The sequence below is a fragment of the Rhinolophus hipposideros genome (genome assembly GCF_964194185.1).
Source record: "Rhinolophus hipposideros genome assembly, chromosome: 10".
NCBI classification, from domain to species: Eukaryota; Metazoa; Chordata; class Mammalia; order Chiroptera; family Rhinolophidae; genus Rhinolophus; species Rhinolophus hipposideros.
Window position 1 is genome coordinate 46,953,964 of NC_138056.1, and position 24,541 is coordinate 46,978,504.

Consider the following 24,541-nt stretch of genomic DNA (forward strand, 5'->3'; position numbering starts at 1 on the left):
GTATGAGTTCTTTATGTATTTTGGATATTAACTCCTTATCAGATAGATAATATACAAATATTTTCTCTCATTCCATAGACTGCCTTTTCATTTTGTTTCTTTTGCTGTGCAGAAGCTTTTTAGTTTGATGTATTCCCACTTGTTTTTGTTGCTTGCGCTTTTGTTGTCATATCCAAAAACTCATTGCCAAGACCAGTATCAAGGAGCTTTTCCCTTATGGTTTCTTCAGGTCTTATGTTTAAGTATTTAATCCATTTCAAGTTAATTACTTTGAGTGGTATAAGGGAAGGGTCCAATATCATTCTTCTGAATATAGTCATTCAGTTTTCCCAACCCAATTTATTTAAGAGACTATCCTTTCCCCATTGATCATTTTTAGCTCCGTTTTCAAATATTTTGGCTCCCTTGTCAAATGTATATGCAAGGGTATATTTCTCTTTTTTAAACTAAATTTGTAGCTTTTCCTTATTTCTTTTAGGATTTTTTTTTCTTACTGATTTATAAGAACACTTTAACTTTCATGTTGTCATTGGCCTTATCAGATATTTAGAGGCAGCACAGATAGTGGTCGTGGTGAAAACTATTTGTTGTCTACCCAAATTTGTTCTCCCTTTCTTCTTGGGTACATGGTAGGACTGCACTTCCTAGCTTCCTCTGCTATTAGGTATGGCCATGTGACTGAATGCTCTCTAATACAATGTGAGCTGAAGTTAACATATGCCACTTTCAGGACTAGATCTTAAGAGAATGGACGTACTTTCCATGCTCTCTTTCCTCTACCCACTGGCTAAAACTCAAATGAGTCAATGACCAAGGTTTGGCCAAGCTGGTAAAGAGACAAAGTAGTGCAGTCACCTTGCCACCTGGGTCCTTGAATAATTTCAGGAGGTAGAACCTACCTATCTACCCTGAACTATTGCATGAGAAATAATTAACAGCTGTCTTTTTTGAGCCATTATATTTTTTACACTCTGTTTTAGTCGTCTGGCCTTTATCCTAATTAATACAGAATTACTATCAGAACAAGTATCTTGTAGTGGGATGTTGCTGTAACAACAAAAAAACCTAATATAGGTGGCATTTGCTAAGCGGCAGAGCAGCAAGCAGTGAGGAAACAGATGCTGCAGATTAGGAAGCTGGAAATACTTGCTATACCATGGCAAAACATCAGGTGATATCATTGCTAGTGATAACATGAAAAGCAGACCAGTGTTATAGATAGTGCAGTTCTAGGGCAGAGTTTCTCAATCTTGGCACTTTGACTTATATGTAAAGCACTTACAAAAGGCTTTGTATTTAGCTTAATAAATGTTAGCTATTGTTGTCATTTTTGCATTATACATTTTTAAAATTTAGGATTGTCAAATATATCACCATATTCCCACATAGTGTTTGCCTTTGCTAGAATACTTAAAAATCTCTTCCCGACACTAAGACCAGATAAACATTTATTTCATGTTTTTCTGTTACATTTATCTTTAGCAAATCTATAACTTGGCTTGGTATGATCTAGGGATCGAATTTTTTCCTTTTTCTAGAAAGCATCAACATCACTACCTTCATAATGTTATTTTCCTATTGATTGAAGTCTAGCTTCTCAGAATTTGTTTATAAATTCTTAATATTTAGCTGAAATCAATCATGCTTGCTGAGGAAATGAAGCTAGAGTTCAATTTAGCAGATAAAGTTTTTACCCCATAAAGCTTAGGGAAAATTCTAGTTGACAAGAACAGTATAACAAACACAGTCTTTTTCTTCACTTAAAACGTAACTTTCAGAATCTACACGTTGTTAGCACTCTCATTAGGCACACTTTAGGGCATGTTTATTTTTTGGCAACAACCAAAAAAATCCCTAAATCTTCATGATATGTCTGCATATGTCAAATGAAGATAAAATTAGGGAGGAAGAGCACTCATGAGTTTAACGCTTGGAAACTCCCTATGTACTTTCATTTATATTGGTCTTGCTTGAGCACTCAGGTGAAGTAACTCTCTCTTCTCTATTTTAATTCCAGAAAGATATCTGAGGTTTGTAGGGGAAAACACTAATCTAATATTAGCCTTCAGCATTTTTAGAGCAGAAATAATTCCATGTACTTTTTGTTTACTTGTGTTCACCAACTTTAACAATTTTGGAAAGAAAATTTGATTAAGGTGCCTAAGTGTTTATTAATATAAATAAGATCTTAAGTTGTGTTACTAGTGAAGAGCAGGGAAGGTGGAAAGAGAGATGAATATTTAAAGTACAACTACAATATGCCAACCACTTACATACATATATAACTCATGAAAAGGATACTGTTAGTCCCATTTTCATAGATAAAGAAACAGGACCTTAAAGGTTAAAAAATATAAGGCAATGAAAGCCTACTTCTAGAGGAAGGCTTTCTTGATAGAATTATCTGCTTTTTCTTAAGGTCAACAGTTCACCCTCTCTAGAGCTTCAGCCTACCCTGGAACAAATAGAACTACTCCTCTACTAGTTTTAATATAATTCAACTTTCAAAAATTTTGTTACTGGAAGTGGAAAGAATAAGAGGAACTTATGAAGTTACTATGTTTCAATAGAAAATAAAATAAATATGGTATTAGATATTAAGAAAAATAAAATATGTCAGAAAACATAAGATGCCTAACAGTCTTGGCATCTTCAGTCTTGCCTAACTGAAAATTAGGCCTAATCTTGCCTAATCTTGCCAAGACTGTTAGCAACAGTCTTGCCTAACAGTTAGAAAGAAAGGTTACAGTTAAGGAAAAAGGACATTCTTTGAGAAATGGTCTTGAGAGGGTCTGCCATGCATTGGAAACTAAGTAAGTAAACTCCTGATCGTAGAAACATATAGCTGGTGTTGAGCAAATCTTTTATCAATTCCACTAACAGATTCATTTTCAAAATGTTTCTAATCTCTATTTGTTTTTCTTGTTCCTTTGTTGCTTTCAGTTTTATATCCCACATATAAGTGAAATCATATGGTTCTCGACTTTTTCTATCTGACTTATTTTGCTTAGCATAATAATCTCAAGGTCCATCCATGTTGTCACAAATGGCAGTATTTCATCTTTTCTTATGGCAAAGTAGTATTCCATTGGGTATAAAACTCATAGACACAGACAACAGCTTAGTGGTTACCAGAGCATATGAGGGTAGGGGGTATGGTAGAAGAGGGTAAAGGGGGTCAAATATAAGGTGATGGAAGGAGAACTGACTCTGGGTGGTGAGCACACAATGTCATATATAGATGATGTGATACAGAACTGTACACTTGAAACCTATGTAACTTTACTAACCAATGTCACCCCTAATACATTTAATTAAAAAGAATAAGTATTAAAAATAAAAAATTCTTATTACAAAAAACTGTTTCTGATCTCTAATTCTGTTTCTGAAACATTTATAATCTGAAAGTGAACTCTCTCTCTTAAGGTCAGGTAATAACTTATTTGACACTAATTTCCTTATAAAACAAGTGAAACATCTATCTAATTTGCAGCTATATAAAACAGGTATCACTAATATATTACTCAAATAAATTTCATCCAAATGAATGTATTAAACATAAATGTTTAATGACTATTAAGCAAATATTTATCAAGTGTCTACTATTTGTCAGACACTTATTTTTTTCCATGTAGTACCCCCATCACCTAGGGGGCAGGTAATGGGGGTACTACATGGAAAAAAATAAAACACACCAAACCCACTGCTCTTAAATGTAGTCTGGTCATAATAAAGACAATAAACATAAACAAAGGAAAGAAATAGACAAGAAAGGGATGCTGTCTTATGTTGGGTAGTCAGGGAAAGCTTCACTGATAAAGTCACATTAAAGACCTGAATAAAGTAAAGGAGTGATGAGTTATGTGGATATCTGGGGGAGTAGTTTGCTAAGAAAACAGCATGGGCAAAGGTCCTGAGGTGAGAGTATGATTGTTGTGGAACAGTAATAAGACAATATGGCTAAATTACAGTGAGGGAAAGATGGTAGACCTTGATAAGAATTTTCACATTTAAACTCACTGAGAAGAGACGCTACCAGTAGATTTGGAGGAAAGGAATGATATAATCTGAGACTAACGTTCTAAAAGAATCACTTTGGCTAGTATGTGGAGAACAGACATTGAAGAGAGGGTTGGAAGCAGAGTTAATTAGAAGACTTGCTAAAGTATATGTAAGATAATAATGGTGGCTTGGTTTAGAACAGTAGCAATGGAGGTGGGGAGAAAATGGTTCTATTAAAAGGGAGAGTTGAAGGATTTTACTTGATGGGATGGGTGTGGGGTTTGAAGAGGAAAACAAGGATGACATTAGAAACCACACAAAAAGCCTGATGTGGTTGCTATCACTGAGACTGGGAAGATTCAAGAGTAGTTAAGTTTGGGAGAGAAAAATCAAAGGCTGAGTAGGTGACCAGAATGGTCAGGACATGAATAATATACAAAGAGACTGAGCAAGTAAGTAAACATATTGAGGACAAGGGGAGACAAATTTCTCACTGTCAAAGAGGCATTTACATACAAATATAGAAAAGGGAAGGCTAGAAATAATCCTGAAGTACTGGATTGGAACCGGACATCTCAATGTGAATTTATGTTTATACACATAGATAAAGAAATATAGCTGTATGTGTGTGAAATATACAAACATATATTTCCTAGCTCTGTCCACTGAGAGGGACTAGAAGTCATAACACCCAGAAACAAGTTTGCCCAGATCTCAGTTTCTAAATACTATCTTCCACTAAAACAAAATAGGGGTTCTTGAGGAAATACTTGATTCTAGAATTGGCGTGAGTAAAGATAAGCCTGGAACATCTTGACCCAGAAAGGAAATGCTCAGAGAATGATTGGGACATATGTGAAGGACAGGAGACAGCTTGAAGGAACTGGTCAACTATGGAGCAATTTGAGCATAACAATAAATAATAAGAGCAATAAATTTCAATATAGTGAATAAAATAGAAATCTATGACCATGACAATGTAAGTGAATGAATAAACAGGGGAGAATAAAAACTTATAACTAATAAATGTAGAAGAAATGAGAAAATATTTCACCATTAGGTAATCATCATAAAAGTGGTTGACTCAGGAGGATTTCATAAAAGTATGCTACAGCTGGTGGCCAAAGGTTTGATGAGGAACAGGATACTGGCATAATCCACCCCAACACTACTTACCATTGCATAAGAAATGATAACTTTATAGTGGAAAAAAACCCTAGCAGACACCGAACTGACTAAGTGATTAAGATTAACATCACCAGTAGCAGCACAGGTTAACATCATGTGCCTCTTGATATGATGTACTGAGAAGAATAAAGCATCATTTTGGAGGTATTTCTGCCAAGAATGAATGACCTGAGACTGGACATGTAGCAAAACTGGACAAACCCAGCCTGAGGGACAGAATCAAAGGCCTGTGCTCTTTAAAACTGTCAGTCATGAAAGACAGAATGAAATGGAGGAACTCTTCCAGACTGAAACAGACTAAGGAGAAAGGACAATTAAATGGGAAAAAATGAACTTGGACTGGATCTCAAATCAGAAATCAAAAAAAAGATATTGCTGTGTATGGCATCAGATGGGTACTAGACTTATCAGGAGATCACTTCATAAGTTATGCAAATGTCTCATCACTATGTTGTACACCCGAAACTGTAATTGGAAAAAAAAAAAAGAGGTATTGTTGGAACAGCTGGTAAAATTTGGATTGTGTCTGTGGATTGGATAGCAGTGTTGTACTGATGTTGATTTCCTGATTTATATGTTTGGATGGTTACGTAGGAGAGTAGCCTTATTTGGAAGAGGTAAATTCTGGAGCATTTGTAAGTGACGAGGCAGTATGGCTACAATTTGCTCTCAAATGGATCAGAAAAAAGTAATGACAACGGATACACACACACAAACACATACATATATGCACAGATATGTTAAAGGGAGAGGGAGCAAATTAATAAAATGTTAACTGGGGAATCCAGGTAAAAGGGTACATGTGTTTGTACTGTTCTTGCAATTTTTCTATAAGTTTGGGATTATATTGTGTTTCCCTGAAAATAAGACCTAGCATGATTTTTCATGATGACATCTAAACATAAGCCCTAATGTGTCTTTTGGAGCGAAAATTAATATAAGACCTGGTCTTATTTTGGGGGAAACACAGTACTAATATAAATTATTTTAGTAACAGTTAATATAAAAAAACCTATTTCTTCTTCATTTTTATTGAGTGATAAATGTATACATATATATGCATATATCTCTATGAATGTACACACACACACACACACACACACACACACACACACACACACCTACCATATTTTACCTTTTAACGACTTTAAAGTACTCTGCTCTAATATTAAAGATTTTGGATTCATTTCACCTGCAAATTTTAACAATGAATTTTCCCACTATTTTACAAAGGGAAAAGATAGGCTTGCTTCAAGTTAAGTCATAGGTGAACGTCTGGAGCTAAGGAAAAGAACGCAAAAATGAGAAATTCTAAAGCAGTTGCTGGACTTCATGTAAACACCATGGGACAAAATCTAATACGTAACTGGATATTCATTATGTATCAGCATCTTCCCTACTGATCCATTAGTTTCTACTCCAAGCTCACCAGTTCTTTTTTTCTCCTTTTATTAAAAACCCCAATTTAGAGAAAGATCTCTTCCAATTCAGAGAAAGGTCTCTTATAGTCTCTCTAAGTTTTATCTATAATCACTTAAAAGTGATCAGATTTAAGAAAAAATTCCCACCTATTTTAACCAAATCCCCTAAGGAATATATTTTTTTAATTGAAAAAAAAATCCAGAATATTGTTTCAGGATAGGACATTCTAGTGTATCAAAATAACTGACTTGTTTCCATTTTTGGAAGTAAGAGCACTGAACTAGATCAGTCTCTTAATTACTTTCATGCTTTGACACACATAAAGACTCTGTGTGTGTGCATGCCATGTGTCTCTCTACGTATTAGAATCTTGAGAGTGAGCAGGAGGGGCACTAGCCAACTGAGATTTGCAGCCTACACGGTCTCTAAGATTCTGTCAATACTCTTCACCTATTTCAAAAATTTCAATCCTAGTTTAACTGTTACTCTGTCTCTTCCACTTCATATATTCTACAGTCTTCGTTTATCAGAAAGGCTCAGTCCATTCTAAGATTAACAATTCAGATTGTCAGTGTAGATCTGCTCCTACAGTTAGTTGGTCAAGTGCCACCCTAAATGATGCATCTCAACACAAGGTGGGCCTGCTTTCAATAAATTACAAAGATAGCCATTTCATAGCAGCTGCTCCCATTAGCTGTGTGTTTACTGAAAGGAACAATAAAAGTATTTAATATTATATGTCAAGCTGGTTCAACTGAGATCCAGATAGGTTATGCTAGTCATATGCTGACTAGCAGAGGCAGAACAAGTCAAGTTCCTCTGATTCTAAGTGTCTGAGGGTTTTTTTGGTGTCATCAAGATACCTCAGATATTCCGATGCATTAACCTCTGTGTAACTTTGGGGAAGATATATTTTAAAACATAGATATATAAAAAGAAGCTACATACTTCCAATACAAATTAATATGGTATACACAGAGGGCTCCAAAAAAAGTATACACATTTTAAGAAAGGAAAAAACTGTATTAAAATTATGCTGACTGTAACCACTTTGAGCACCTCTTGTAATTGCAGAAGTCAAATGTGACTTGTATTCATCTTTTGTTATCGGTATATGTTATTACAATTTTAATACAGTTTTTTCCTTTCTTAAAATGTGTATACATTTTTTGGCACCCTTGGGTGTGTGTATGTGTGTGTGTGTGTGTAGATACATACGTACATATATATACATGTACATACATATACACATATATACATATATGTGTATATGTATGTACATGTATATATGTGTGTATATATATATCTGCTGCACCTATAGATTTAAAGGGATCCAAAGCAGAGATTTATTAGGCTGGAGGCATCAAATATGGGGCCCCTGTGCTAGCAGTTGCTTCTTGCACATCCACGACAGAGACTGCTAATGGATCATGGCACTTGAGCCTAGCAGTCTCAGAATACTTCTTGGTCCAGCATTACAGGCAGCCACTATTAATTTATTATAACTGGGACATAAACGGAAACCTATTTGCCATCTCCATTTCTTTTAAAGTTACAAAGATTTCTAGTAAAATAACACCCATTCTTTAAGCCACCAAAAAGATCTCTGCCTTGATAATGTTGGGGGTGGATATGGGGGAAAGGTACAGAATAAGGGGAGGGAATAATAAATAACCTCATAGTTTAAAATACACTCTAACAATAAGGATGACGTTAACAAAAAAAAAAAAGGCTGTGATAAAAAGAATTCCCAAGATTCTTTTTATAGGTACAGCTAGAAATTGGGGCTGAGGCTAAAGGGAGCAAATTGTGCTTAGGGAGAAAGGCAAACCTCTCACTCACCGTGCTTTCCTACCTTTGATTTAAAGTACTATTGGTTGGCTGCAAAGTAGGGTACATAGATATAGGATGACCTAGGGTGACCTATTATACATGTGACGTTGCCTTAGCACTGCTCACACCTAATGCTTTCCATCTTTAATACTGTAACTTTTGATCCTGCTTCAATAAAAAAATGTAGTCTCTGCCCTCCCTAATTCTTAGGTGCTCTGCAAATATGTCAAATCCAGGTGTTTCCAGATCATTTTGAATTGTATTTTTCTGTATTTAGTGCTGTTTCAAATATAGAAAGTATGTGTAGTTCAGAAATGAACCCTTTTGAGAACTGAATCTGAGATGACTTGATAACAGCAATATTCCCTGCTCTCTATTTACCCAAATTTTTTAGTCAGTTATCAAATATACCACCCAAGTAAAATATGAAATAAAGACCTCTAAATTTGCTGTAATTTTTGCTTATACTTAATCACTTACATCAAGAGAATCACAAGTAGCCAAACATACTTTATGGAATTATGCAACTTAATTTATAAACTGCAATAGTGAGTTCAGTTTATTTTATTACTGAGACACATAGCATGTCACTTATCACTTTCTACTGTGTATTTCAAGTTGATCCGTAAATGCTTTTCTAATAAGACTAAGCTCTTTGAAGGAAGAAGCTGCATCTGTTTCATCTCTGTACCTGTAAAATATCTAATTCATTTCGATAGTCCTTAACAAGTATTATTATTGAAACCTAAGCATTGCATTGAAATATTCAATTATAGACCTTCAATTTCAGTCTTAGAGTTTCTTCTAACTGAAAGCAACAAAAAGGTTATTTAGTATAAGGTAGAAGTTCTCAAGGTGAAATCAAGGGACCAATGAGGGTATCTCTGAGACCCTTTAAGGGGCTGCAAGATCAAAATTATTTTAATAATAATTATAAAACATTATTTGCCTTTTTTAATCCCCATTTGCTCACAAGTATACAATAGTTTTCCAAAGGATGTAATAGAGCATCATAGCATGTGATGATGCAATTAGTCTAACAGCTAATGAAATTTGTACTTGTGTATCCTTGTGTCTTAACGATTTTATCAATTTACATTTTAATACAGTAACTATCAATAGGTATAACACACATAAACAAAAGTTCTTGGGGCCCTCAATAATTTTTAAGAGTGAAAAGAAGTTCTGAGACCAAAAAGTTTGAGAACCATTGATATAAGCTACTAATATTCAATGTTAAAAGAATGGAAAAAGTTTATAAAATATATTTTATATAAACCAGATGATGACTAAATTTGAATTGAGATGTTTTTCCTTAACAATTGTCAACTAAGGACATAAACTTTCGGTTTTTCTCTTTCTTTTTTTGTTCTAACAATGTACTTTATATTAAAATGACAAACTAAAATAAAAATGTACTTTAATATGTTAAAAATGATAGAGAAGAAAAATGTGTCTTCCTATCAAATTCTGGAAAATATTATTAAACAAATAGCTTTATAGCTTTATAATTTAAAAAGGCAATCACCAGGAGCCCACACAGGTTAAAACAAAACTCACATGAGGATGAGGTCATAATAGACCCTCTTATTTTATTTATTTTTTAATAATTAGAGTTGCTAGACTATAGAATTGCTATAGTAATGGAATATCCGAATTTCAGCAGGCATCGGTGGAAATGACTCTAGATGAGAGGTAGTATTACATAACGGTTAAAAGAATGCATACTGGGGCCAGACTGGCTGCATTCAAATTCCACCTCTGTTACTTTGTGTCTCACTTATCTCTTCTGTAAAATAGGAATATTAATAGTACCTACCATAGAGAGTTGGTAGGTTAATAAGAGTAAATCATTTAGATCAGTGTCTAACATATACTAAGTGTTTTATAAGTGCTTTTAATTATCATTCTGTCTTTTTTTTAGTGATATTATCTCTAATACCAGGAACAATACTAGGCACATAGTAGACATGCAATAAAAATTTTTTTAATTAATAAATCAATAATTAGGAGTTATCACTTTGTGAGGGGTATAAATGTCTAACTATTACGTTGCTTTGTACATCTGAAACTAATATAAACATCAATAATTATCTTTATTAAAAATGATAATGATGATTACTTTTCTGCATATTGCATGCTTGTTATATGTTGGTCAAAGTAGTAAGTATTTAATATACATTTACCTCATTTAGTATTCCCTAACGCAACTTGCGGCACTTAGCAGGCCCATTTTACAGATGAGTTAATTGAGACTTACAGAAGGGAAATAATTTGTGCAAGGTCAAAAAAACTATTAAGTGATACAGCCAAGAGTCAAACAAGATTTGCCTTGCTCCAAAACTTCTCTTCTTTAATTATTATGGTATACTTGAGAATAAGATTGAAAAAAAACTTAGATGAAAAACTGTATTTAACAATTTCACAGTACTGTTGAAAAAGAGTGGCTAATTAAGCAAGTAACCACAGGGTTCTATCCATTTCAATGATTTCATCTAATCCCTAGAGAAATAAACACAAAGAAAGCTTATCAAATTTATGGATGATACAAAGATTGAGAGTATGGTCAATATTGTGAACGACATAATCAGGTTTCAAATACATCTCCAAAGATTGGAGTGATGGAACAGAAATCAAGAGGACTAATTTTAAAGGAATAAATGCAAAAGAATAAATGGAATATGTACAAGATAAAGAACAATTGGTTGATGGTTCTAATCTTATGTTCTCATCAGAATCTTACGTTCTTTTCTGTCTAGAAATATCTGGGTCCTAGAATTTTTAACCTTTTCAAGTCTTTAATTAGAATGACATTTGTTCCCATTTCTACTATGATGCATCCTGCTTCATCCCTCCTCATCCAAACCATTAACAAAATGTTCCACAAGCTTCTAAAAATAAAAATACCAGTATATTGCAGGATAATATGCTACAAAAAAGGAACACTTGAGGAACAAACTATCTTCCTTTCCAGTAGCCAGCTGAATTGCTTTCTCTAGAGCTGATGAAATCAGTACCTGGATTCCATGGCCCAGCAATAGTTTTTTTGTTTTTAGTTTGAACTTCAAAAAACCAGCCTGATGATATAGACTCATAATAATATATTTAGTATCTGTTCTAATTAGTACTGGCATAAAGAATACAAAATATTCCTTGGGGAACCTGTTTAAATACTTGTATTTAGATACTGACATCATCTTGCTAGTCAGAAAATTAAAACAAAGGAAAATTTGCAATTTTCAATTGTTAATTTTATTTTACAAATAAATTCTCTCAGAATTTGTGACATTCGCAGTATGCTACTGCTGATTATACTGATTATGCTGATTATACTATTATACTAATTTTTACTATCAAGAAGATGGGAGAGGTATGAAAAGAACATAGCATGATATCCATGGAAGAATATAGGCTTTGAAGCCACAGAGACTTAAGTCCCAGCTATTACACATATCAACCAAATCTCATCGAGCCTCTGGTATATGTAAAATAGGGATAATATTTAGCTTGAAAGATATTATGAAAACTAAATAAATAAATAATGTATTTAAATAAATGAAATAATGTATTTAAAAGTACCTAGACAGAGTACCCAACAATGCTAGACACCTAAATAGTTGCTCCACTCTCACACCCAAGCATTCAAAGTCTCTTCTTTCCCCCCTCAACACTAAAAAACAAGATTTATTTAAAATATTGCATCAAGATTTTTTTATTTAAAAAGACAACATATATAACACGTACACCAAACTTTAAAATTAACAAAAACACTTTTCATTATCTCATGTGCTCCTCGCAGAAGCCAAAGGAGATAATAGTTCAAGATTATCATCCATTTAACAGGGAAGAGGAAATAGGTCTGACAAGCCAGTATCATATAAAGAGCTAATCATTGGCTGTGGTGGCAGAGTCCTGCCACAGTTGAATCCAGGCTTTGTCATAATTTCCTCATTTGTAAAATGGGAATAATTCATCCTGTGACAATTTAAGTGAGATTGATTGTTCATTCATTCATTTACAAACATTTAACATATGAAAGTTATATACTGTACTAAGTAGAAGGATAGTCTCAAGTGACACAGACACAAGCGTTGTCTTCAAGTAGGAGTAGTTAAGTCGGAGATACGGCATTTATTACACAATCACATACTAGATACATGTAAAACTACAACTGTGTTAAGTACTTTAAAGAAGAGAGAAACCATTTTGTGAGACCATTAGATTGGGTGGGAGATGTAACCAGGTTAAGGAGATCACGGAAGTCTTCCTGAGAGAAAAAGAAGAGAGCTGAAGAAATGACAAAGGGAGCAAAAAGGGGGTTTGACAAGCCCAAGAGGATACTGACATTAGGGTTTTCCCTACACATGGTCCCCCAGAAGCTCTACAGTGAAGCTCTAAGTCAGTAAGTCCTGCTATAGTCTAAAAGAAGAGACTATGAAGGGAGAAGAAAACTTTAAAAAATAAATTCTATTATTGATACCATCAGAATTAAAAAAGGATAAAGCACAAAAACTGACTATAAAAAAGGAACATTCAGGGAACAAAAAAGAACAACTGGATATTAAAACAACGTTGAAAAAACTAAACACTTAAAAAAAGAGTTGTACTATAAAGTTGAAGAAGTCTCCCAGATAGTAGAGCATAATGACAAAGAAGGAAAATAAAAGAAAAAACTATTTTAAAAGATTAGGCCAGGATATCGAACATCTTAATAATAGGAGTTCCAGAAAGAGAAAACAAAAAGAATCCAAGAATCAGAAGGCATACTGAGAATATTTCATCAACTTCTAAAAAGAAGAGAGAAAACTAGATTAACTACAAAGAATCAAGAATCAGGATAGCTTTGGATTCTCAATATGTATACAGGAAACAAGAAAACAATAGAGTACTGACTTCAACATTTGAATAAAAATGGTTTTCAACCTTTAATTCTACACCCAAGTATGAGCGAAGAATAATGACATTTTCATAAACATAGTATCTCAAACAACTTAACTCCCATGCCAACTTCCTCAATAAGGTATTCCACCAAAGAACAGAGTAAACTAAGAAAAAAGAAGACATATGACACGTAACAGTGGAAATCCAACATAGGAAAGAGGCACAGGAAGATCTCAGAATAACGGCATTGCATCGGATGCAGAGGCCAATTACTCCAGACTAGAGGAGGGTAGCACAAGACAGACATAAGGGTGATCACCACTTAAGTTCCATCAACTGTTAACCTAAAAATGGAATGTCCAGAAAATATAAGGAGAAAAATAATCAACTGGTTTGATTCTGAGAAGGCAGGAAGACATGAGATATGATCCAAAGCTAAGGTGAAAAGACCATCTTTAGAAAGAAAGAATAACTCTATTGAAACTCCTTGGAGGAGTCTTGAACACAGGTGAAGGTAGGTAATGGAACAATAATGGAGTTCCCTTTTAATGGTTTCTATTTTTTCTGTAAATTAGGAAGAAAGGTCACTTGCTAAATGTGAAAGAAAAAGGGTAAATTTGATATTTAAGGAAAAGGGGAAAAATTGAAAAAATTGTAAAAATAGTAGGGAAAGAAATACAGTAGGATATCTGAGTAGTGTTGAGGGTCCATTTGAGGTGGGTTCCATATTAATTTATGATCATGAATCTGCTCTGTTGAAAGATTTGCTTCAGCAGTACTTGGCTACAGGTCCAAGTACAGAGAAAGAGATTATCTAGGTTCATCCAGAGTTGGGATTTCATTTTATTTATAGGCTAGAGTATTATTTAAATAATTAACTATGAACTCTAACCAGAAGAAAATGAAAAAGGACAATATGCCTAAAGTGAATAAGATAATGTCAGAGTAATACAAGCAATCAAAAAAAAAAAAAAAAAAAAAAAGAGAAATAGCGGGGGCCGGCCCAGTGGCTCAGGTGGTTGGAGCTCCGTGCTCCTAACTCCGAAGGCTGCCGGTTCGATTCCCACATGGGCCACTGGGCTCTCAACCACAAGGTTGCCAGTTCGATTCCTCAAGTCCCACAAGGGATTGTGGACAGCGCCCCCTGCAACTAAGATTGAAAACGGCACCTTGAGCAATTAAGATTGAACACGGCACCTTGAGCTGAGATCCAGGATGGCTCAGTTGGTTGGAGCGCATCCTCTCAACCACAAGGTTGCCGGTTCGACTCCCACAAGGATGGTCCCACAAGGATGGTGGGCTGTGCCCCCTGCAACTAGATACAGCAACTGGACCTGGAGCTGAGCTGTGCCCTCCACAACTAAGATTGAAAGGACAACAACTTTAAGCTGAACAGCACCCTCCACAACTAAGATTGAAAGGACAAAAACTTCACTTGGAAAAAAGTCCTGGAAGTACACACTGTTCCCCAATAAAGTCCTGTTCCCCTTCCCCAATAAAATCTTTAAAAAAAAAAAAGAGACAGTTATTATTGTTACTAACCATGGTCCTCTAGCAGTAAGTGATTCGATTATTCTAATTTGTAATCATTTCTCTCTCTCTCTCTCTCTCTCTCTCTCTCTTTTTCCACATTTAGCTCTTTGAGGATAAGGAGAGCATCTTACTCATCTTTGCTTCTTTCCAAAGTCCAGCCCAGTAGCTACCACACTGTAAGTGACTATTAAATGTGTACATGTATGATTAAGTCAATGAATTAAATCTGCTTCCAAGCTATTTATATAATTTTTTTGAAAAGAATCTAGCCAGAGCATTATATCCTTAAAAACAATTCATAAAATAGACATTTCTAAGAAAGGCACTAAAGGGTAACTGTCAATTCAATGACAAAAACTTGCTAAGTAGATAACAACATGATTGATGGGTAATCAGTATTACAGATTATACAATTAGCATAAAGAAAAAAATGAATTAACACACACAACATGAAAATTAAAATACATTTTCCTATTTTTAAGGAAGAGGAAGGACTCCTGCCTCTATTTTTACCCTTTGAGTACTCTATAATGTTTCATGAAATGAGTAATCTGAAGCATAACCCACCCAAATGTTGATCAGATACATGCATGAGGACTTCAAAGTAAGTTCAGGGATACATAATCTGAGAGCTGACCAGACCCATTAAGTTCCTTTGTTTTTGGCAGAGGGCAGATCCCCAAATAATACTGTACCTTTCCCGGTTTATCAAAGGCCATAGGGTTTCAAGTAAGAAGTCTTTCTTGGCTGTACATTCAATTTTTAAAAAATGAAGCCTTTGCTTTTGCTATTGCTTAAAATAATATAATGCTCATTCTAAAGTATTCAAAAAAGAAAAAAATACAGTTAACAGCTTTGATTTAATAGTAGAGAGTATGTAAGGAATCACAATCTTAAACGCAAGTTGTACTACCAAGTCTCCAGTTGGTTCTTGTAAGTCTGATGCACTACATAACACCTAATAAGATACTTACATGCCTAAACTGCTAGGTCCAACATTTTATGGGAAAATGTATGCAAAATTCTCATCTGGGATGTCAAAACAATCCCTTGTCTCTCTCATCACCTGTATTCTAACCAGCAGGTTAGAATAGGATAGAAGTTAGGTAAAGGGGATTTCAGGCAGTGAACACAAAAGACAAAAATTTGCAATGGGATACTGTTAGTCCAGTTTATCTCTCTCCATCACTCCCATTTTTCCCTAAAAGTCCCAGGAATTATCCCGTCTGTACTCTCAAGGAAAGAACTTGTAGTTTCTGGACAGAGTTTATTGCTTTCCCAAAGCCACTACAGAAAAAACAGCACCCACTCCTGTTGCATCTTCATTCTCAAAACCTCTGATACATAAAGCAAGCAATTCACTGAAAGCAATATATCTGATAGTCATTAAAGACAATACATTTGAGAGGGAAGGGTTAAAAATATAAGAGAAAGACAGAATAATCAAATGCTTGGGTTCTTGAAAAGACAAAAGAGAATGAGATACAATTCAAAGTGGAACTTGTCTACCAGCAACAAGGGGATACCTAGCAGCAGGTTAAAAGGTCTCCTCCACCCGTTTTAACTTTACTGCAGTGAAAGTCAAAGATACATATAGTGTATAAACAGGGCAAGACCAAGACCAACTTTGGGTACACAAGAAATTGTAATCCAATGTATCTACACTTCTAAGTGATACCAAGGTGCAGCCATTATCATATAACTAATAGACATTTTCTCATTTTTCCGTAGGCTCTTCAAAATCATAAAATACTAATGCACAAGTTTACCTATCAATTAAAAATAAAATTTTTAAAATCTAATCTTTTTAAACAAAATCGACAAACCTTTAGCCAGACTCACCAAGAAAAAGAGAGGATCCAAATTAATAAAATCAGAAATGAAAGAGAAGTGACAACAGATACCACAGAAATACAAAAAACTTTAAGAAAATACTATGAGCAACTATATGCCAACAAATTAGACAATCTGGAAGAAATGGATAAATTTCTAGAAGCATACAATCTTCCAAGACTAAATCAAGAAGAAACAGAAACTCTGAACAGACTGATTACTACCAAAGAAATTGAATCAGTAATCAACAAGCTCACAACAAGCAAAAGAGCTGGACCAGATGGCTTCACAGCTGAATTTTATAAAACTTTCAAAAAAGAATGAACACCTGTTCTCCTCAAACTATTCCAAAAAATCCAGAAAGAGGGTAGGCTCTCAAGCACATTTTACAAGGCCACTATTACTCTGATCCCGAAACCAGACAAAGACATTACAAAAAAAGAAAAATATAGGCCGATATCCCTAATGAACATAGATGCATAAATCCTCAACAAAATACTAGCAAACCGAATTCAGCAACACATTAAAAAGATCATACACCACGATCAAGTGGGAATCATTCCTGGTATGCAAGTTTGGTTCAATATCTTCAAATCAATTAACATGGTACACCACACTAACAAAATGAAAACAAAAATCACAAGATCATATCAAGAGATGCAGAAAAAGCATTTGACAAAATCCAGTAGCCATTTATGATAAAAACTCTTAGCAAACTGGGACTAGAAGGATCATATCTCAACATAATAAAGACCATATATAATAAACCCACAGCTAACATCTTACTCAACAGAGAAAGGCTAAAACCTTTTCCCTAAAGATCAGGAACAAGACAAGGATGCCCACTTTCACCACTTTTATTCAACATAGTTCTAGAAGTTCTACCCACAGCAATCAGACAAGAAAAAGAAATAAAAGGCATCCAAATTGGTAAGGAGGAATTACAATTGTCTTTATACACAGAAGACATGATACTAGATATAGAGAACCCAAAAGACTTCACCAAAAAACTATTAGAACTAATAAACAAAGTTGGTAAAGTAGTAGGATACAAAATTAATATTCAGATATCAGTTGCATTTGTATACACCAATAATAAACTATCAGAGGGAGAAAACAAGAAATAAATCCCATTTACAATTGCTTCAAAAACAATAAATTTAACCAAAGAAGTAAAAGACCTGTACTCAGAAAATTACAAGACACTGAAGAGAGAAATCAAAGAAGATATGAATAAATGGAAACACATACCATGTTCATGGATAGGAAGAATTAATATAATTAAAATGTCAATACTACCTAAGGCAATATATAGATTCAATGCACTACCAATGATATTTTTCTTAGAAATAGAACATATAACCCTAAAATTTATACGGAACCATAAAAGACCCTGAATAGCCACGGCAATCTTGAGAAATAAAAACAAAGTGGGAGGTATCACGCTACCTGACATCAAATCATACTACAAGGCTATAGTAATCAAAACAGTACGGTACTAGCATAAAAACAGACACAGATCAATGGAACAGAAGAGAGAGCCCAGAAATAAATCCATGCCTATATGGTCATTTAATCTATGATAATGGAAGCAAGAATTTATATTGGGGTAAAGACAGTCTATTTAATAAACGGTGCTGGGAAAACTGGACTGACACATGCTAAAAAATGAAACTGGACCACCTCCTTACACCATATACGAGAACAAATCCAAAATGGATTAAAGACTTAAATGTAAGACCTGAAACCATAAAACTCGTAGAAGAAAATATAGAGTAAATTTGCAGACATTACCCTGAGTAATATTTTTACTGATATATCCCCTTGGGCAAGGGAAGTAAAAGAAAAAATAAATATATGGGATTACATCAAACTTAAAAGTTTTTTCACAGCAAAGGAGACCATCAATAAAACAAAAAGGCCACCTACTTATTAGGAGAGATATTTGTCAATGATACATCTGTTAAGGGGTTAATATCCAAAATTTATAAAACTCATTCAGCCCAACACCAAAAAAACAAGCAACCCAATTAAAAAATGGGCAGAGGACATGAAGGGACATTTCTCTAAAGAGGACATACAGATGGCCAACAGACATATGAAAAAATGCTCAACCTCACTAATCATTAGAGAAATGCAAATAAAAACCACAATGAGATAGCACCTCACTCCGGTCAGAATAGCTATTATCAATAAATCAACAAACAACAAGTGCTGGCGAGGTTGTGGAGAAAAGGAAACCTTGGTGCACTGTTTGGTGGGATTGCAGATTGATGCAGCCACTATCGAAATCAGTATGGAGGTATCTCAAAAAACTGGAAATGGAACTACCTTATGATCCAGCAATTCCACTCTTAGGTATCTATCCAGAGAAATCCAAGACGCTAATTTGAAAAAATATATGCAACTCTATGTTTATTGCAGCACTATACACAATAGCCAAGACTTGGAAACAACTGAAATACCCATCGGCAGACGACTGGATTCAGAAACTTTGGTACATTAATACAATGGAGTATTATTTGGCTATAAAGAAGAATGAAATCTTACCATTTGCAACAATATGGATGTTCCCAGAGAACACTATGCTAAGTGAAATAAGTCAGTCGGAGAAAGACAAATGCCATATGATCCCACTTATATGTGGAATCTAAAAGAACTGAATAAAGGAGCGAAGTAAACATAAACAGTCTCAGAGATATAGAGGAAAAACTGATGGTTCCTAGAAGGGAGGGCAGTAGGGATGAGGGAGAAAGAGAAGGGATTAGACAGCATAAATTGGTAACTACAATATTGCCATGGGGATATGAAAGACAGTTCGGGGAATATAATCAATAATGTAAAGATTTTGCTGGGGGTCAGATGGGCACATGTCTTATTAGGGAGACAACTTCATGGACGGTATATATGCTTGACCACTGCACTGTACACCTGAAGCTGAAGCTGAATAATATTGTATGTCAACTATAATTTAATATATATATAGTCAAGGGATATGGAGTACAGCATAGGGAATAGAGTCAACGGAATTGTAATAGATATATACAATGTCAGAGGGACAATACATTGGGGGAGGGGGATTATCATTTTGTGAGGGGTGAAATGTCTAACTATTGCATTGTTTTGTACACCTGAAACTAACATTATACATTTAAAAAAAAATCTAAGTGTTTAAAAAACAATCTTATCTAATATCATATATTGATAACCCCTGTACAGTAAATATCTGCCACTGCTAGGAAATAATACAATCCTTTACTGTGATTTGGCTTTAAACATTTTCTTACACAAAAAATTATTTAAGAATTACCTGAAACAGAGGTGATTAGCCAAATAATATCAAGTATGTTCCAATGGAATGTAAAGTAGCCTGGTGCTATTCTACAGACTCAATCCCATATACCCAACACTCAACTCATCAATTGCTTTTGTCTTTAATGAAACAAAATTACCACAGATATTAAGCCTTTATTACCTTCATAATGTTAACTAAATCTGTTTGATAGTAGCGATCCTGGTGTGCATTTGCAGCTGCTAATGTAAGAAGATAATCATTCCTTGCGTGGGTAGCTTTGGAGTTACACTCAGATCGCCGGGCTTTTAACTAAAACATAGTAAAAGAGAGAAAAAATTAGTGCAAACTAATACCACACTGCAAAACATAAGAGGACACCTCTCTTAGTTGGCAGTTAATGGCTCTTCAGTAAGAGTAAATGTAACCATAGAGAAACATTAATATGCATATAAAAATTATTCAACACTATTGAGTAATTAAATAAACAGTGACTAGAAACTGTTATTACACATGGTAAGAGTGCTTTCAAATATTTGTTATTTATACTTAACATACAGCCACAGCTTTTTAGAGAACTTCAAATATTTTGCTGATTTTATCCAGGTAGGAAAATAAAGGTTCCCAAATTAAGTATCTAATCATTATCATCAAAGACACGGGTAAATCTGTTGGAGTTAGAAAACCGTTTTTAAAAATTCAGCACTACTAACATGTCACAACAAGTGCAGCTCACTGACAACCTGGTAGCCAAAGGCAGGTCACTAAACTTACTTATTAAGTACTTATTATGTATTAAGTACTCCACAGCTTGAGGGTCCCACAAGAAAAACTCACTTGCATCTGGCCCACAATATTTGCTCAAGGTGTAAATCTGAATGAAATAAATTTTTTAGAGTTTTTTAAAAGCCCATGGACTAACTTTCTTGGAATAAGAGTTAAAGACATAAGGCTACCTAAGCAGATAAGGTATAAAAACCTATCTGTAAAGCTATCTTGAGAAACAAGCACTATCCAAAGAGCTGACAACTGGGTGAAAATTCCCATGAACTGAGAAGGAAAGTTTTTTCCTAAGTGAATGACTTTAAAATGCTTCTCTGAATTAATTAAAAACAATTGACCTCCACACTCAAAACAAAATTTTTTTAAAAAATAAGGTAAGTTTCTCAATTGTGAAATACAGTTTTCAAAAACTCACCTTTACACTTGCCTTCTGCAAACTGATTCTTGATTGAAAAAGACTAAGTTTAGATCTATAATAAAAAACAGAAAATTATGGTTAATAAAATTGTCATATTATATCATAATAAAATGATTAAATATTATAATTACTAAATTTTTAGAAAGTTACCAGTTTCCACAACACTATTCTACAAGAGAATTAAAAAATGGAAAAGGAAGAGCAATGATTATTCTCCTTTACTACAGGAAGAATTTAGTATTCTGGTGAAACAGGAAACATTGGTATAAATAAAATAAAAATATCCTGAATGACAAAAATACAATTTGACAAATCCAATACATTGGTATTTCCTAATAAACAAGAGTCATCAAACTATCAGTTATTCCCGTATCGTAACAATTACATACACTTTATTTCCTGCAAGCAAGCTTAAAGAAGCCCAGGGATAACCAACCTATGGAGGCAAAGATTGGCAGTCTTTCAGGGCCATGTGCAATAGTCTGTGACAATGCCAGTAATACAACCTACAGTATGATATTGACCAGGCTCTGGAAAGTCCTTATTTCCATTATTTCTCCTATTAAAAGTTCTTTTTGGGTACCTGCCTGTGTGCCCTCTCTACTTTTAATATAGTGTTCAGAATGTAGTGAGAAAGTCCTTGGACTTTCTGTTCCATATGATTTTTTTTCTATTTAATCTTCTCCCAATTTGGTGTCATTATTTCCCTCAATCCTTTTCAGTATGGGAGGGGACCATAATATAACAATCAGTAGTAAAAATATATTGGTATCCAAACAACTAGAGATAACCATAAAGGAGTGAGTCAACAGAAAAATGTTAAGGAACAACCAACACTCCCATGACTAGTGAATTCTGAAGCTGCAATGTTTTTCTTGACTGCAGTGTCATGGTGAATGTCATGGGAGAATTTAATGCATGTGCTGGCAGCTACGTCATAATATGAAGTAAAGTTGCAGACCACGTGGGACTGAAGACAGAGCAAGCCAGTTTCTGCAGAACAAATGTAAGGAGGATAGCAAAAGCAGGCTCTCATCTTTCTAAGTGAGAAACCCTCAGGGATGTATACATTTGCATCCAACTACTTCTCCACTGTTTAAAAAAATTGGGTCCAAAATATTCCTGTCATTTCTTCCTCGCCACATTCATATTCATGGGGTATTTGTTTTTGTTAGACTGATACTCATTTTGATCTAGAAAAGCAAAGGCCACAGACTTTAAAATCTGAGAGGGCCTGTTCAGGGTTTAGAAAGACTGTGTTTGGGGTATTCTCAATTCTTTTTTTCATAGTCATTACCCAAATAGTCTGAGTTGCACTTGGATTTTCCAATATAAGGTTTTAAGTTTCTGGCTTCTGCTTCATTTGTTAAGCTCATATAATTCTCGTGTGGCACTGAAGTAGGTATTAGTAATAGACAGAATCATACTGCGCAGAAGCATTAAGATATATACAAATGATGAACTATATACTACATACTCCTCTTCCTCATCTACTTTCCAAATGTTAATGTTACTTAGGGATCCAAACTTAACTTCACATCTCATTTTATATATGATTTTATCCCCATAACTATCATCTGAAAGGCAACTGACCTTCAAAGTGAGAACTGTAGGCCCAAATTTTCACCTGAGAGTCAGTTATATGACTTCCTACCAACTACCAAATAGATTGACCCCATTGTCCCACGGGTTTTTCAGAACCTACATATCCAAAATGGAGCTCACCCTTCCCTTCAAATTGTATCCCCCTTCCCTCTATGCTCTCTCTCAATGTTCACATCTCACCACATGTCAAATCATCTATCAAAACTATGTCAGTTTTTCCTTCTTCTTCCTTCTGATCTCTACTTTGAAAAATCATACTCATTCTTCAAAACTCTGTCCAAACATCACTTCTTCTATAAAGTTCCCTTTTTCAGCAGGCAAAATTAATCTATTTTCTATGCTTACGTGCTTTCATACAACTATTGCAAATAAATTAGTTACTAGGTGAGTGACCTTAGGCACTTAATTTTTTTGAGTTTACTACGAATAAACTAATCATAAAGTTAGTTTTAAACACATTGATTCCGGGCTTTAAAATTCCTGAGGGCACAAAATTATCTTATTCATTTCTGTACCCACAGTACCCAATATAATTATTCAGTAAACAGTGAGTGAGTGAAAGATAAAGAAGCATTTCTTACTCTGTAGTTGAATTAATTTTCCAGAATAGTTACACACTGAACTAAAATGTCCACTTTGCTGTATCTCCTTTGAATTTGAGCCACATTACAATAGAAGGCAGTTCCTTGCAATCAGCATCTGTGAATCAGACCCTGTCAAATCCTCACTTCCCAGGAACAGCCCTGCAGCTGTCCTCATTTTCACCCTGTGGGCCCTGGCTAAAGCAGATTTGTAGATGTCCTACAAATCTGTCAACTCTCTGTTCTAGAATCCCCGAGAGTTTTAACAAGCAAGTTCCTGAAAACCATCACAACAGGACATTCCCAATGAAGATCACCTAATCTAAAAACTCTGGGTCTTATTGGAAACATGAGTTCATTCATTCTATGAAAGTACAGGAAATATTTGCATGCTCACAAAAATAAAGACGATACACTAAATTAAGAGTAATATTAAATATATTGTCCAGTAACGTAAGTACTTTATGAGCATTCATTTAGCAACCCTGGATACTAAATAAACTTTCTAGAAGTCCCTAAATTGTTACAAAATGCTTATGAGATTGCTTAATTTCTTGCAGATAAAAAACACATTAGAAGACACTTCCCAATTCTTGCTAGTCTGTAGAAGTGTTCATAGCCTTTCTGATTTCATGACTAGTTCAGACTCCTTGATTTTGCATCAGTGAGCTCAATGAATTACCATGTTTTCCCGAAAATAAGACCTAGCCGGACAATCAGCTCTAATGCACCTTTTGGAGCAAAAATTAATAAAGACCTGGTCTTATTTTACTATAATATAAAGACCCTGTCTTATATTAATTTTTGCTCCAAAAGATGCATTAGAGCTGATTGTCCAGCTAGGTCTTATTTTCGGTAAAACATGGTAGTCTTAGCTCTCCTCACAGACCTCTTCAGAATCCCATTCTATAACACAGGTTTATTTTTTCTCAAAAACTTTTTATCGTTCCTTGAGTTATCATTGCAGAAATCTCTACTGCTTGTTTTATTATCTCTTTCCATTACCAACTGCCAGTTCCTTCTTTTCCTAATTATTCTCAAAATAAAGGATTTGTAAATCACAAATACAGAAAGTAAAATTCACACAGTTGTTAAAGCACACATAGAAAAGTATATATATTAGAATTTCACATAAGAGAAAAATTGCGCCTGGGGCGGGGTTTCTATACT

General features: G+C 34.5%; 1 protein-coding gene across 3 annotated transcripts in view; it reads right to left on the minus strand.

Annotated features, from left to right (window-relative positions):
- FCHSD2 (FCH and double SH3 domains 2) overlaps positions 1-24,541 on the minus strand; it is a 218,251-nt gene that overhangs the window by 84,461 nt on the left and 109,249 nt on the right. For all 3 annotated transcript variants that reach the window (XM_081065005.1, XM_081065004.1, XM_081065006.1), the window contains 2 exons: positions 21,183-21,237; positions 20,168-20,296 (listed from right to left, as the gene is read on the minus strand). In XM_081065005.1, coding sequence (XP_080921131.1) covers positions 20,168-20,296; positions 21,183-21,237 — 184 coding nt within the window. The remainder of the gene's footprint in view (positions 1-20,167; positions 20,297-21,182; positions 21,238-24,541) is intronic.